Source organism: Triturus cristatus, chromosome 6 (genome assembly GCF_964204655.1).
Source record: "Triturus cristatus chromosome 6, aTriCri1.1, whole genome shotgun sequence".
Lineage (NCBI taxonomy): Eukaryota > Metazoa > Chordata > Amphibia > Caudata > Salamandridae > Triturus > Triturus cristatus.
This window is the reverse complement of record NC_140589.1, coordinates 103,779,130-103,792,702: the sequence shown is the minus strand read 5'-3', so window position 1 is coordinate 103,792,702 and position 13,573 is coordinate 103,779,130. Positions and strand designations below refer to the sequence as shown.

At 43.0% G+C, this 13,573-nt stretch overlaps 1 protein-coding gene and 1 pseudogene across 2 annotated transcripts in view; one reads left to right on the top strand and one right to left on the bottom strand.

Annotated features, from left to right (window-relative positions):
* Positions 1-13,573, top strand: part of LOC146816444 (ATP-binding cassette sub-family C member 10-like) — an 839,384-nt pseudogene that overhangs the window by 392,705 nt on the left and 433,106 nt on the right. The window lies entirely within an intron of this gene.
* Positions 7,926-12,652, bottom strand: LOC146816445 (zinc finger MYM-type protein 1-like). Its single transcript, XM_085610290.1, has 2 exons — positions 10,606-12,652; positions 7,926-8,484 (listed from the first exon to the last, which is right to left on the bottom strand). Exon 1 carries the CDS (start codon positions 12,625-12,627, stop codon positions 10,645-10,647), a length of 1,983 nt encoding a protein of 660 aa, XP_085466416.1. The 5' UTR covers positions 12,628-12,652; the 3' UTR covers positions 7,926-8,484; positions 10,606-10,644.

Genomic DNA, 13,573 nt, shown 5'->3' with positions numbered 1-13,573 from the left:
TAGGTCGTCCCATATTGAAGCCTGATTTATAACATGAGGGACAGCTAGGTTGGATGTTAAAAGAGTTGCTTTAGGCTGAGGAAGCTTTTTAGTTGTTTTTAAAACATTTCAATTGTAAACATGATGATAAAAATGTTCCTTTTGAAATATAGGAAAAAAGATTTAATGAATTTGTACATATTATAACAAACAAATTAATTTGGTGGAGATTTCATTAAGACAATCAGGTCATTGATAGAAAGATTATACCTGAAACAAATGGGATTTAAGAAACGATTCCTGGCCTCTACCACAACAATTATTAGAACAGAGGTAAAGCACATGGGGTTCTTCTGAAAATTCATCAACAGGAATTATGAAAGAAGAAAACTCGTATTCATGCTGGAATGATAAGAGGTGGCTGTTTATGGTGTTTGTCAGAAGGAGGTTTTTTTAAAACAAAGTGAAAGAGGGTTCTTTCTTATCTTGATCAGTATTGCATTTCATGTCTTAGGTGCGCCCCCTTATCTTGATCAGTATTGTATTTCATATCTTAGGTGCGCCCCCTTATCTTGATCAGTATTGTATTTCATATCTTAGGTGTGCTACCTGAGAAAGAGCAATAAAAAGTTGTCTTGTTGCAGTGCTTGATTTCAAGGTGTAAATATTTGGTGATATGAAGATGTATATGGTTTCCTGATAAGGATACATTCTTGCTTAGGTAGTGTGGTGTTATAGATGCTGATCTAAATGTACATCGTGCTTGGATAAGGAGCCAATTAAGGTTTTTTTCCATAGGGGGAAGGTAGTCACATTTTGTGCTGGTCTTGCAACTGTGTTTGTGATCCTTTGCTACTGGATAACTTTACCCATGGACTCTTAATGCTAACCGGAGTGCACAGCCACACTGTGCTAATGTTAGAACGACACCCGGGTTATATTGTCACTCCTACAGGTGGGTGCTAAGACCTTGAGATTTATTCTTACTGACCTACATATCTAATATTTTTTTAAAAATGCATTTGTTTTTCATAAAGATTAGTTTTGAGGGACATTGATGTTATTTTGTGTGTAACTACTGTACTATAACTTCTGCACTGTAGGATCTTCATTGATAGTCATAAACCTTTAATAATTCCGTGCTGCCTGCGGAGACCCAGGAACACCTTTTTCAATATATATTAAGAATCCAGGAAAATGTCTGCATGGTGTTCATCACTGGAAGTCATTTTCCATATAGTCACACTGTAGACTGTCAGATGTATTTTCCTGGAGAATGCTGGAGAAGAATAGCCGTATAAATGTACTGAAAAAAAGGCCTTTTTTTTATACTTGCACATGTTGTCATAGACAAAAGGCTGCCATTGACAGACAGGATGAGGGGAAAAGACAGCCTGATAGGCTAACACTGGTAAGCTTAAAACATTGCCTGTGAGTGTCAGTTCTTTTTTCCTGCTCTGGGATCTCAGAACACCTCAGGTGGTTTTTTCACCTAAAAATCTTTTGAGAATAATTCAAAGTGCTTTAAAATAATTTTTCACTTGGCATTTTATCATCTTTATTGTCAAGTAATATCTTTTTTCTGAAATTTTGAAGTGTGTATTTGTCAAAATGCCTTCTCTCTTCACAAAATGTCCTTCCTGTGGCTGAAAGAAAGCTTTCTGATGCCCACAAGGGTATATGTGGTGTGTTTATCTTCTCAAGACCTCACAAAGGGCCGTGGCATTGGTAGTAAAATGTCAAAAAGGATACTTAGATTCAGGAAAGGTATTAGGCTGAGTGGTTGTATGGAGGACATGAAGGCAGACTAGGAGAGGAAGAAAAGAAAAAGAATGGAGAGCTCTTCCCCACACCCGTCTCCAGAAAAACTGCAGTGAACAGGTACAGACTCCCACAATAGGAGATTTGAGTCTAAACAGTCTACCTCTCGGCATGGGCATCATTCCCATCGACGCCATGCACTAACGTCAAAGACACTGATGTCGCGAGGTTTGGCGCTATCCTTTTTGCCTTTGAAGGAAGGCTCAACGTTGATGGGACCCCCGCATCGTCACCATTCGACGTCAAGATCGGCTGCAGGTCCTCCCTCAGTATGAAGACAACCACATCAAAGCCGTCCCGATAAACGTCGAAATTACATCATTCACCATCCAGATCTCACCAATCGATGTCAAAGTCACTACACCCGACGTCAAGATCACAGCACTCGGCGTTGAAATCTCAGCATTCGACGGCGACGCCACAAACAGTCCCTCTGAGCATCGAAGAGTCATATCTCTCCGCTGAAGACTCCGGTCATTCCTAAAATGCTACGTACAATGTTAATAACTCCACTCTTCATGTCAAGAGTCATTCGGATGGAGATTTCTTCGTCTTCTTCCTCCTCACATTGGTATGGTTCATAACATTGTTCGGAACCTCCATCACCTGAACAGGACATGAGTCTCCCACCAGTCTGTCCTATCATTCCTTCTAATGATTCTGTGCGGGTTCATTCAGAACCATTGAATATATCTCCTGTGTGACAGTACTTTAGGGCAACTTATATGTGGCCAAAAAGCAGAGGGCTCCACCACCAGTCAGAGATCCACCTCCAAGAAAACATTCTACCAGAAGATCAATGTCTCCGTCTACAAGGTCAAGTACAAGGTCTCTGGATACCACATCTATGGCATATACTGCAACTTCTCCAGCCCTGCCAGTCTCCATCTAGATTCTCACCGGTGGATGATATTATCACATTCCAAGAAGCATTAGTTAGAGAAGCATCTAAACTTAACATCCTGGTTGACACTCTGCAGCCATCAATGCCTGCAACATTAGAGACTTTTCAACCTAGACATACCCTGAGATCTCTTCTTCCTCTGCTACCAGGCTTTATTAAAATCTTGAATCCAGCCACAGTAAAATAAGCAACTCCGTGGCAATAAGAAATTACAAAACTCTGCAACAGGATCTGGAATTTTTCTTATCTGATCCTAAACCATATTCTAATATTGTGACTGCAGTGCGAAGAAGACATGGCTTGGCTCCGGAAACCATGTGACAGCCGAATCGAGAAAGCAAAAGGATGGATGTCATTGGGAAGAGAATGTGTGGCACAGCATCTACACATTTGTGCAATGCCAGTTCAGTGGCACTATTGGGAAGATAGCATCAGGAGATTTGGGAGGGCATGAAATCTTTCATGGCTGGTCTGCTAACTCACAGACAGCAAGATTATCTTGAGATGGTTAAAGAGCTCTCTCTAATCTCGAATCAGTTTATTAGTACTGCAGTGGACTTGGTGGAGCTTTCGGACACTGCCTCTTCATACTTCATTTCACTTCGGCATACGTCTTGGTTGAGACCTTCATCTTTAGAATTAGATGCACAATTAAAGACTGCTAACTTGCCTTTCCCTCGATCCTCCCTCTTCAGACAACACACAGAGGAGGAAATGCTTTATATGAAGAATGAAGCTGAAATGCTCAAGGCAGTTGGACAGGAGGAGCAGCAGAGGCTTTCAAACAGTTGAAGCCCAGGGACAAACGAGGCTACTACTATACGGCTTAAACCTGTAGGTGACCGTACCCTTACCAAGAGTAGCAAAGGCAAGGACAAAGACCATTTCAGAGCGGATATGAGACGATTGGATCCTCTCCACATAAGCCCTCACAGACCAAGGACAAAAATTCTTAGACAAAACAATAAGAAGCACACGCCCCCTCCATTGTTTCCTACTCCTGTGGAGGGAGCAGTACAATTCTCCCCGAGGAGTGGAAAAACATACCGAAAGAAAAATGGGACTTAAAAAATATTCAAAGTGGCTATGTGCTCCGTTTTACAAACACTCCACCACCAGTCCCTTCACAGCAAGTCATAATGGCACATTTAGATGACCTCAAACAAGAAACACCTGTTCTACTGCACAAAAAAGCAATAGAAAAAGTCCCACAACATCAGTAGAACCCAGGGGTCTACTCAAGATACTTTCTTTTTTTGGGGGGAAATCTTTTTATTTGTCAAACACACAATGCATAGTAAAACTTTACAATACATGTCAGTATAATCCCTTCTTCCAATACATTGCCCTTGTATCTTATCTAGTCCCTCTGGTGGTTGCACACATTCCGGCAATGTCAGGTTTGCGTTTCAAACACTTTTTGTAGTGCCAAGACTCTATTTCACTTTCGCCCTTCGTGCACTCCAAATCTGTCTTATATTTACAGCTCTCTGTATTTTGCCCAATTTCCCCACACTTTATCTCATCTGCCAGGGCATCCTCGCCCCTGATAGATCACGTTCTCAGCGGCACAACACCAATCCAGATCCCGCTCCCATTCTCTCTCTCACTGTTGGAAACCGAACTGTCCCCCATAGCCTAGCTATGTTTCTTTTTGCCACCATATCAGCTAACATCAGACATATTTTTGTGTATCGTGACCAATCCACTCCAGTTGTTACTGTTAATATTCGCCACTTGGCCTCCATTGGTACCACCTGGTCCGCCACCCTGGACATCACTTTTGTCGTCCCCTTCCAGAATCCCTGCAATACAGGGCAACTCCACAGCATATGGAGAAAAGTGCCTTCCCCGTTACAACCTCTCAGACACTTGGATGTATCGCATTTACCTATCCGACTGAGTCTTTGTCTGGTAATGTATACTCTGTGTACTATTTTAAGGTGTATCAATCTAAAGCGGGACCTAATGGCTACTTCTATTGACCTGCGTGACCTCCATCCAGTCTTCTTCTTCCATGGGTCCCACCTCCCTCTCCCATTGCTCCCTAAGGTTTACCAACAGATCTGGAGTAGTATTCATTATTTTTCTATATATTAGGGAGGTTGCTTTTTCCGTTATTGGATCTGCTATGAGTCTATCCTCCATCGGTGAGTGTTCGGGTATACTTTCTCCCTTTTTTATATGTACTTTTAGGGCATGCCTCAACTGAACATGTTTAAATCTTTCTGTTTCTGACAGTTGGTATTCTTTCTGCAGACTCTGGAAGCTCACCACTTCCTGGCCTTCCCACACAACTCCCAACGACTCTATACCCAAGACTTCCCATACCCCGAAACCTTGTAACTTTCGCATTTCTTTTAGGAGATCCCCTGCCCACAAGGGTGTTTGCTTTGTCAGTCTGTCCTCCCATCCTAAAAATCCTGACTGTTGTTTGCGTGTGGGTCGGTAGCCTTCCAATGGGCCTTTTGCTATATATAGCCTCCGGGTAGCCCTTCTGTCCCATTGCCCAATGGCCGGCTCCTCTCTGCATGCATAGACCCAGTCATTTATTGTGGCGAATTGTGCCGCCCAATAATATTGGTGTATATCTGGGACTACTATCCCCCCATCAAATCGGCCTCTCTGTAGTTTGCCTAACGATATCCTGGGGTTCCCCCATCTCATAGGAGCTGCCGCTGCCGCAGTTCCACATCTATTGTTTGGAAGTACTTCGCTGGTATTCTGTACACAGTATTTGACAAGACATACAGTAGGCGCGGCAAGGCAATCATCTTAAAAATTGCTGCTCGACCCATCACTGAAGTGTAGTTTCCTCCAATGACCCACATCCCCTCTCAGCTTGTGCAGCTGGGGGGGTCAAGTTGTCCTCTCTAAACTCATTCTCTGTCTTTGTAATCATTATTCCCAAGTACTTAAATTTGGTCTTTATTGGAAGTGCACTGCTAGTAGCTGACAAGACCGGCATCCCTCCTGTCAATACAAATATTAATCATTTATTCCTGTTTATTCAGTAACCTGAGTAGCCCCCAAACAATTGAAATATGTGCAGTATTCTGTGCGCTGTCGAGTAGGGTCTTGTGGCATACAGGAGTATGTTGTCTGCGTATAGCGAAATCCTCTCCTCCCATTCAACTCCTATCTTAATGCCTCTTATTATCTGATTTCTTCTGACCCCTGCTGCCAGTGGTTCTATTGCAAGTGCAAATAGCATAGGAGAGAGCGGACATCCCCGCCTTGTTCCCTGCCAAGTGTCACCTGCCTATATACTGTTCAGTTTACATGTATTCTTGCCCTTTTATCAGTGTAGAGCAACTTGATCCAGGCCTGTATCTTGGGACCAAATCCCTGGGGCTCCAGTACAGCAAACAAGTACTCCCATTCTATGCTGTTGAACGCCATTTGGGTGTCTAGTGACGGGGATAATTCACTGCTTATGACTTTGATGAGTATACCCTTGGAAGAGAACTAGGATTACAGGTAAGAAACTTATCCTTATTGCCCCGGTCAATGTTATGGCTATAATCTTTGCCAGGATCTTTGCTTCTGCATTTAGCAGGGATATTGGCCTGTATGAGGAACAGCTCTCTAGGGGTTTCCCTTGCTTTGGGATGACCACTATTGTGGCCAGCCTTTGGTCTTCTGGCAATCTGCCCCGTTGTAGTGACTCTTTGAACATATTTAGCATGTATGGGGCCACTATTGCTGCCACTCCCTTGTATAGCTCTATTGGTATACCGTTCGGTCCAGCTGCCTTTCCCGATTAGAGGGCGCCTACTCCATCGCAGATTTTTTCCTCTGTAATGTCTTTCTCTAGTTCTTCCATATCGTCTTGTGCTATCGTAGGGAGTCTAACCTCCCTCAGCAGTTCTGCACAGTTCTCCTGTGTGTGGTTTGTGACAGATTGGTATGTCTGTTCGTAATAGGCGGCAAAGTCTTCTGCTATGCTTTCACCCTTCTCATTTGTGACCTCTAGCACCCAATTCCTTTCACTGTCTCTTTTTTCAAGCCATGCTAAGAGCTTCATCGCTTTATCACCTACCTCGGATATCCTTCGTTGGGTGGCCCTATTGTGTTTCCCGGCAGCCCCTTCCGCCAGATCTCTCATCTCCTTCTGCTTAAGGCGTCATTGGTGACTGAATCAAGAGTCTGTGATCGTCGTGTTTGTTTTAGTACTTTCCAAATGTAGTAGTTCTTTCTCAAGCGCTTCGAATTGTGACTGTCTTTCCTTTTTCTCTTCCCCTGTCAATGCTTGTGTATAGCCTCGAATTACTGTTTTATATGCTTCCCATAAAACCACCTGTGAGTCAACTGTCCCTTGGTTATCCTGAAAGTATTGCTTCATGTGTTTCTGGATTTTATCTTGCGGCTTCCTGTTTTTAACCAACCAGGTGTCTATGCGTGGGGGGGAGAGTGTAGGTCCTAGTGGGAGCTTGAAGTGTAACCTCCACTGGTGAGTGGTCCAAGAGGCCTCTTGCCTTGTGGACTGCCCCTCTGAAACCACCTGCTCCGCAGGCATGTGTTAAAAAGTAGTCTAATCTGGACCGTCCATGGTGTGCAGCTGACAAGTGCGTGTAGGGCCTGCTTAATGGGTTGTGTGCCCACCAAAGATCAAGTAGTTCAAGATACTTTATTGTCCAAAAGAAAAATCAATCCAATCAGTTTCGGCCAATTGTGTATCTCAGGACCTTCAACAGATTTATAAACAAAGAAAAATTCAGAATGCTATCACTGCACCAAATGTTCCCGCACGTAATGAAAAACTATTGGCTCTGTGCAGTGGACCTCCAGGAGGCATACTTCCACATTCCAATAATTCCAAATCACAGGAAGTTCCTGAGATTTGTAGTATGATCGCACCACTATCAGTACACGGCAGGGGCGGTGGGTGAGATTAGAAAGTGGTGGGGCGCAACCGAATTAGCATACAGCACCGTAGCGAGCGAGCGCAGCTCGCGAGCCCGAACCCCAAAAGGGGGGTTTGGGGGGATTACCCCCCCCAAGAAAATTTTGGAAAAAAAGAAGAAAAATCGTGCATTTTCAAGCAAATTTGAGAAAGCAGGAAGGTTAATAAAGCAATTGTGAAAGTGCAGTTATTACATTAATAGATGGCATAACATAGGTAGCTGCTTATTCAGTATTACCACAGAGCTTCATACATTCTGTCCTATTATGCTCAGGTGCTGAATTCAGACTATAAGACTCATGGAAATCTCAGCTCTAAGAGTAGAAGAAGTTGCACAGCAGTGTAATGGTTGCCAGGCTCGTTCCGCAGGAGCGTCAGGAACTTGAAGAAAAGTCCACAGTCTTCCCCTACGGCCTTCCGACTCTATTAGAATAGACTCTAGAGTAACGAATGGCACGCAAGGGGAAAACAGGGAAACAAAACAAGGAAAGGCGGGGGAAGAAAAACAGTCTTACAACATACTGAATATTAGACTCTAGAGTAACGAATGGCAAGCAAGGGGAAAACAGGGAAACAAAACAAGGAAAGGCGGGGGAAGAAAAACAGTCTTACAATATACTGAATATAAAAGAGGCAGCGCAATGCGCTGTTACCGTGATTCTGGTTGAGCTGAACTTTGTACACACACTTCACATAGGTCCACGCAAGTACCCCAAATATAAATGGTATAAAGCAGTGTTTCCCAAACTGTGGTCACATTCCCAGGGGGGTCCTCAGGCAGTAATTTTAAAAGCACAAAAAAGTTCCTTGTAGAATCAGCAGTTTTCCAGCAACAATAAAAGTGTCAAGATTACGTCGGTGATTAATGTACCTGCTGGAGAGAGATGAGAGTTGTGTCAAGTGGCAGCTTTGACTTATCTAATGTAGCACAGAGGGTTAATATGCCTACTGCAAAGAACGTGTACCATGCATTTTGAAAAACATTTTTTATGTGCCTAGGTTAGTGGGTTACTGCTTTAGTCACAGATTCTTTTGTTACTGTGCAGTTCATAAGTGACAATAGTAATCTAGCACAGTGACCTATAAACTGTCATCAAAGAGCTGCTTGCAAGCTGCATGATACAAGTTAGAAACATATGTTTGTTTCAAGTCTTTCATTATCCTAATCCTGCTAAAAAGGTTTATTTGGGTGGAAATACATTTTTATTGTTAAAGTCAATGCTAACCACTGTTATGTTCTGAATCCTGAGTTTGTGCTTCTCCAGACCAAGCACTCTTTAAAAATGCCTACCAGTATGAATAACATGTGAATCCTACACCCTGTAGTCGCATTTGCCTTATGTAACATTTTCTATACACTGATTTACACGTATGAATCATTGTCTCCATGGGGCAGATTTGCAAGAAAATTGACTGTGTGTGTCGCAAGCCATTTGGCTGCGCCGCACTGAGTCACTTTCGAAGCACAGGGATGCGACATATTTACAACAATATGTTGCATCTCTGTGCTTCCCCCTGTGCTGGCGCACAAACTGCTGCCATACGCCTGCACAGGCACATTTGCACCATGGTGCAAGGATGCCTGTGTCGTGGGGAGATTGTTTATGTGCAGGAAGTAACCCTTCCTGCATGTAAACAATCAGAAATGGCGTTTTTCAACTTCTAAGTGTGCTGCATTAGCACACATAGAACTTGCAAAACGTCATTGTTTTACTGATTGTTTATGTGCAGGAAGGGACACCTTCCTGTACATAAGCAATCACCAGAGGTAATATCCTGTTTCTATGCGTGCTGCAGAATGCAACATGCATAGAAAGAGGAGAAATTAATAAATTTCTCCAAGTTGCCCCTCCCTACGCCTCCCCTGGGGTGGCGTAGCATTCAGACACATTTCCAGATTTACGATTCCTCGTAAATCTGGAAATGTGTCTGGTTCCATGGGTTATGCGTGGGAACACCCACAGCAACACTCATGGAACGTCCCTTTCACGTAAAGTGCTGTGTGCAATTGGGCCATATTTACAAGACCAGTAAAAGTCACGCAGGGTTGCTTTTCCTGCCTTGGAAATATGGGGCACTAAAATGCGTCACTGGTGCATCACTTTTTGTGACGCACCTGTGGCGCAAGGGGCTTGTAAATCAGCCCCTATATGTGTGTGATTTAAGGTGCTCTGACATCCTTCAATGGTATGAGAGATGTTATAAAACAAATTAAATACATGTGACAGAGGGGCTATGGAGAGATGAGGCACTGTTGGAGGAGGATAATATGGGAATCATTGAAGAACCCCAACAAAGATTGTCATATCCTGGTGCATAGTAAGGTCATCATTTACTACTCTTTAAAAGCTGATACAATTCAATATATAATGATACATTTGTTGTAGACTGCACCATTGTTTCCTAAATTGTCTTGGGGGGAGAGCCTCCCAAAGCCCCCTTTGTAGTGGTCAGGCGCACTCACTGCACTAGGTGTGCACTGTATGGGGACTGGTCTGCAAACATTTGCCTGGGCTGCTTTGGGTTTCCAGTCTGGCCCTGGCAGGAGTCTCATACTGCGAAATAAAACCAACCATTTAAAAGTTAGTCATGGAGATGCAGCGCTAACCCTCCTGTTTTTTGCTAATTCTTTCAATATAAAATACTAAAATCCTTAGTAATTCGAGTATCCGTTTTGTGTGCACACGTGTGTTTATTGTTTTCGAATTACTGTTTTAATGTTTGAAATTTAAGTCATACAAATTGCTTGGGGGTCCCCGGCTTCCAGTGGTGACTCAATTGGGGTCCTCAGGAGTAAACAGTTTGGGAACCACTGGTATAAAGGTTTTCGCAATTTGCCAAGGGGAAAGGTTTGATAGGCAACACAAGCAACGAATCGTTCACCCTGCGGGAGACAGGTCCGGCCAGTGAACAAAGGTGAGCAAATCTGTGTAGTCTCCAAATAGAACAAACACTACAAAACTTTTAAAAACAGAGATAACAATGCATTTCTTACCTCAATCAGAATTTTTTGTATTCAAACAAGTAGCAGCATTCACTTTTTGTAGATGAAATCCGCACGTCTCTCTTTCAGTGTAGCAAACTTGTCAATTACTTTCATGTTGAAGTCCGGTATCTTTTGGACTAGCTTGCTCTCTACAGATAGCATCGCCAAAGCATTTAGTCTTTCCTCTAGCATGGTGTTCCTGAGGAATGTCTTTATGCGCTTTAAGGCTGAAAAACATCGTTCAGCTTCTACTGTTGTCATTGGAGTCGTAATCACAATTTTTAGTAAAGTCACTGTCTCTGTAAGTGAGTTTTCCATATGCAGTTTATGAATTAAACTCAGCAAAGTCAAGGCGCTTGTGGCCTTCCGGTACACAGGCATTCCGTAGAGTACAGTTAACTCAGTTCTCAGCTGCTCTTTTTTGAGCATAGGATACGCTTCCACAGCCTGATTCAGAGCACGCTCAGGGAAGGATTCATCATATTGTGCAAACTCTTTACCTTGCAATAAAGTCGCACTCACCAAATGTTTTGTGAACGAAAAGCGTTCTTTCGCCTGCACAATTACAATGTCACATATCTCCTTTCCAATTCGAACCAGAGAGGTGATGTTTTGTCTGCGGTTTGCAAAAACAGAATGCTGCGGCAGTTTGCTCTCTAAATCTTCAACCCCATCTCTCACTTTCATAATCTGTTGTACAAATGCAGATGTATTGGCTTTCACAGAGACAGTATCTAGGTCTTTTCTTTGCAACTGATCGTATAACACATCAACAGGAATCATTATGTCATGAAATAAAAACAGTAAGAACTGAAACTCTTTGTCTTGTAGTGTTCTAATAAAGCCATGGGCTTCATTCTGACTTGTGTGATCAAAGTCTGCTCTGGATGCTATGGCGACAAAACATTTCTCAAGGCCCTCCCTCTGTTCAAAGATTAAGTTGACTGTACGAATGTGAAAGTTCCAACGAGTTGAGGATCCCCTTGGTACGCTTTTGTCCACAATCTCATGAAGGGCTTCTGTTCTTTTGGGGGAACGTGTGAAGAATGCTGCTATGCCTCCGATATCCTGAAAGAAGACTCGTGTCTCTCTGATCTTTGATACCGCCTGTTGCATAATAAGATTGAGTTGGTGGGCGTAACAGTGCACAAAATGAGCATTAGGGTACACATCTCGAATTCTCTTCTGAACTCCACTAAGGCTCCCACTCATTACGGATGCACCGTCATAGCTTTGTGCGATAAGCTTTTGTTTTTGAGGCAGGTCCGGGAAAATTAAGTCCAGTTGACACAGTATTGCTTCAGTGATGGTTGCTGCACTAGAGTCACTTAAATGCGTGAAGCCATAAAATCTTTCCACAATGTTTCTGTCACTGTCAAGGTACCGAAACACTAACACGGACTGTGTTTGAGTGGACACATCAGTGGTGTCATCAGCCTGAATAGCCACAAAGTCTGTGTTTCGCAACTCTTGCACAATATGGCTTCTTATAATTTCGAGCATACAGTCAAGGAGTTCATTTTGTATTGTATTAGAGGTGCCCTTAAAGACTGTAGCATGTGCTAAATGTCTTTCCAAATCCTGGTCTATGGTTGACATTAAATCCACTAGGCCTCGGAAGATCCCAGGTTTTGAGGAAGTTTCCGATTCATCATGGCCTCGCAATGCCAGTTCGAAAGCACCACAGAAACGAATGCAATCAATGATCTTGGATAGATTTTGTCTGTTCTTATCCACAGCTTCATTGTGTTTTTGAATGGATTTGCGATACGCATCATTTATCTGCTGCTCAATTGGTGCGTCTTCCCCCAACATTCCCAGTCTTGTCAGGTTTTCCAGATGATTTCTTGTGAGCGCATGCTTCTTTATTTTTTCAGCGATGTGCTTCAGGTCGACCATTCCTTGCCGTGTCCAAGAAAAGTCACCGCCAAACAGCAAGCAGGGGAAGCAGAACAGAGAATTGCGTATAGGGCAGCCTGTAAGCCAATCAGCTTTTGTGTACCAGGCATTTGAGAATGTACGTTTTGACATTTTTCCTCTGTCCTGGGTAGTTTGCTGTAGGTTTATTTCAGGCTGATGAGGTCCCAATTCTTTTAACTTCAGTTTTCGTTCAAGTGGCCGTGACTGGAATGACTTTGTAATCAGCTCTTGTACTGTATTCATGATGGGGTGTCGGGTGTTGCTGGCCTTACCAATATATATATATATATATATATATTAAAGAAACCTGTCAATAATCAAAGTACAACGTATAAGGTGCAGTGCAATAATATCAAATTTCAGTATAAATACATTATACATATATATTGTGCATTATCCTAATACATCTCAAATGACTGCTAAAAATAGAGCCGTACTGCCTCCTGCCTCTCTGTGCCATAGTGTTGCTGGAGGCACTGAAAGACACTGCTTGAGGGCCTTGAGAGTGACCACATGACATACATGCTCTAACTACGATGTAAAAAAATATATAGCATCAGTTGCCTTACCTTTAACACTGGTGTTTGCTGGGTTGTAGCCGGGGTCGGGTGAGAGAGCAGCAAAGGAGGTTGGGGTCCTCTTGTTGTTTGCTGGAAAATTGCCCCAAAATGCGGTAATGTTTCAGGTTGTCAGGTGCTGAAAATGAAAAGATAACAATTTATTTTTGAAACAGTAGGGTAATGAAACAAAGACTGTGGGGAAAAAACATAACGCTCCAATTTTTTCCTAGACATCAGATGAATCTATTGGAGGCTTTGAAAATAAGGAGAAAGTGACTGCCAGGGAAAGAGGTCCCATCACTGCCCTAGAAACAGTTACCAGATTAGAAGGAATGAATTGAGTGCAAAAACCTGCATCCTCTGAGGTCCAGACATCATTCTCATTGTAAGGTCCCTGAAGAGGCAAGTCTGAGTCTGACCCCTAGGTATCAAATATTTAACCTTTGCAGCGGGTGTCATAACTCTGCAGGACGGTCTGTTCTGTGACCTCATCACTA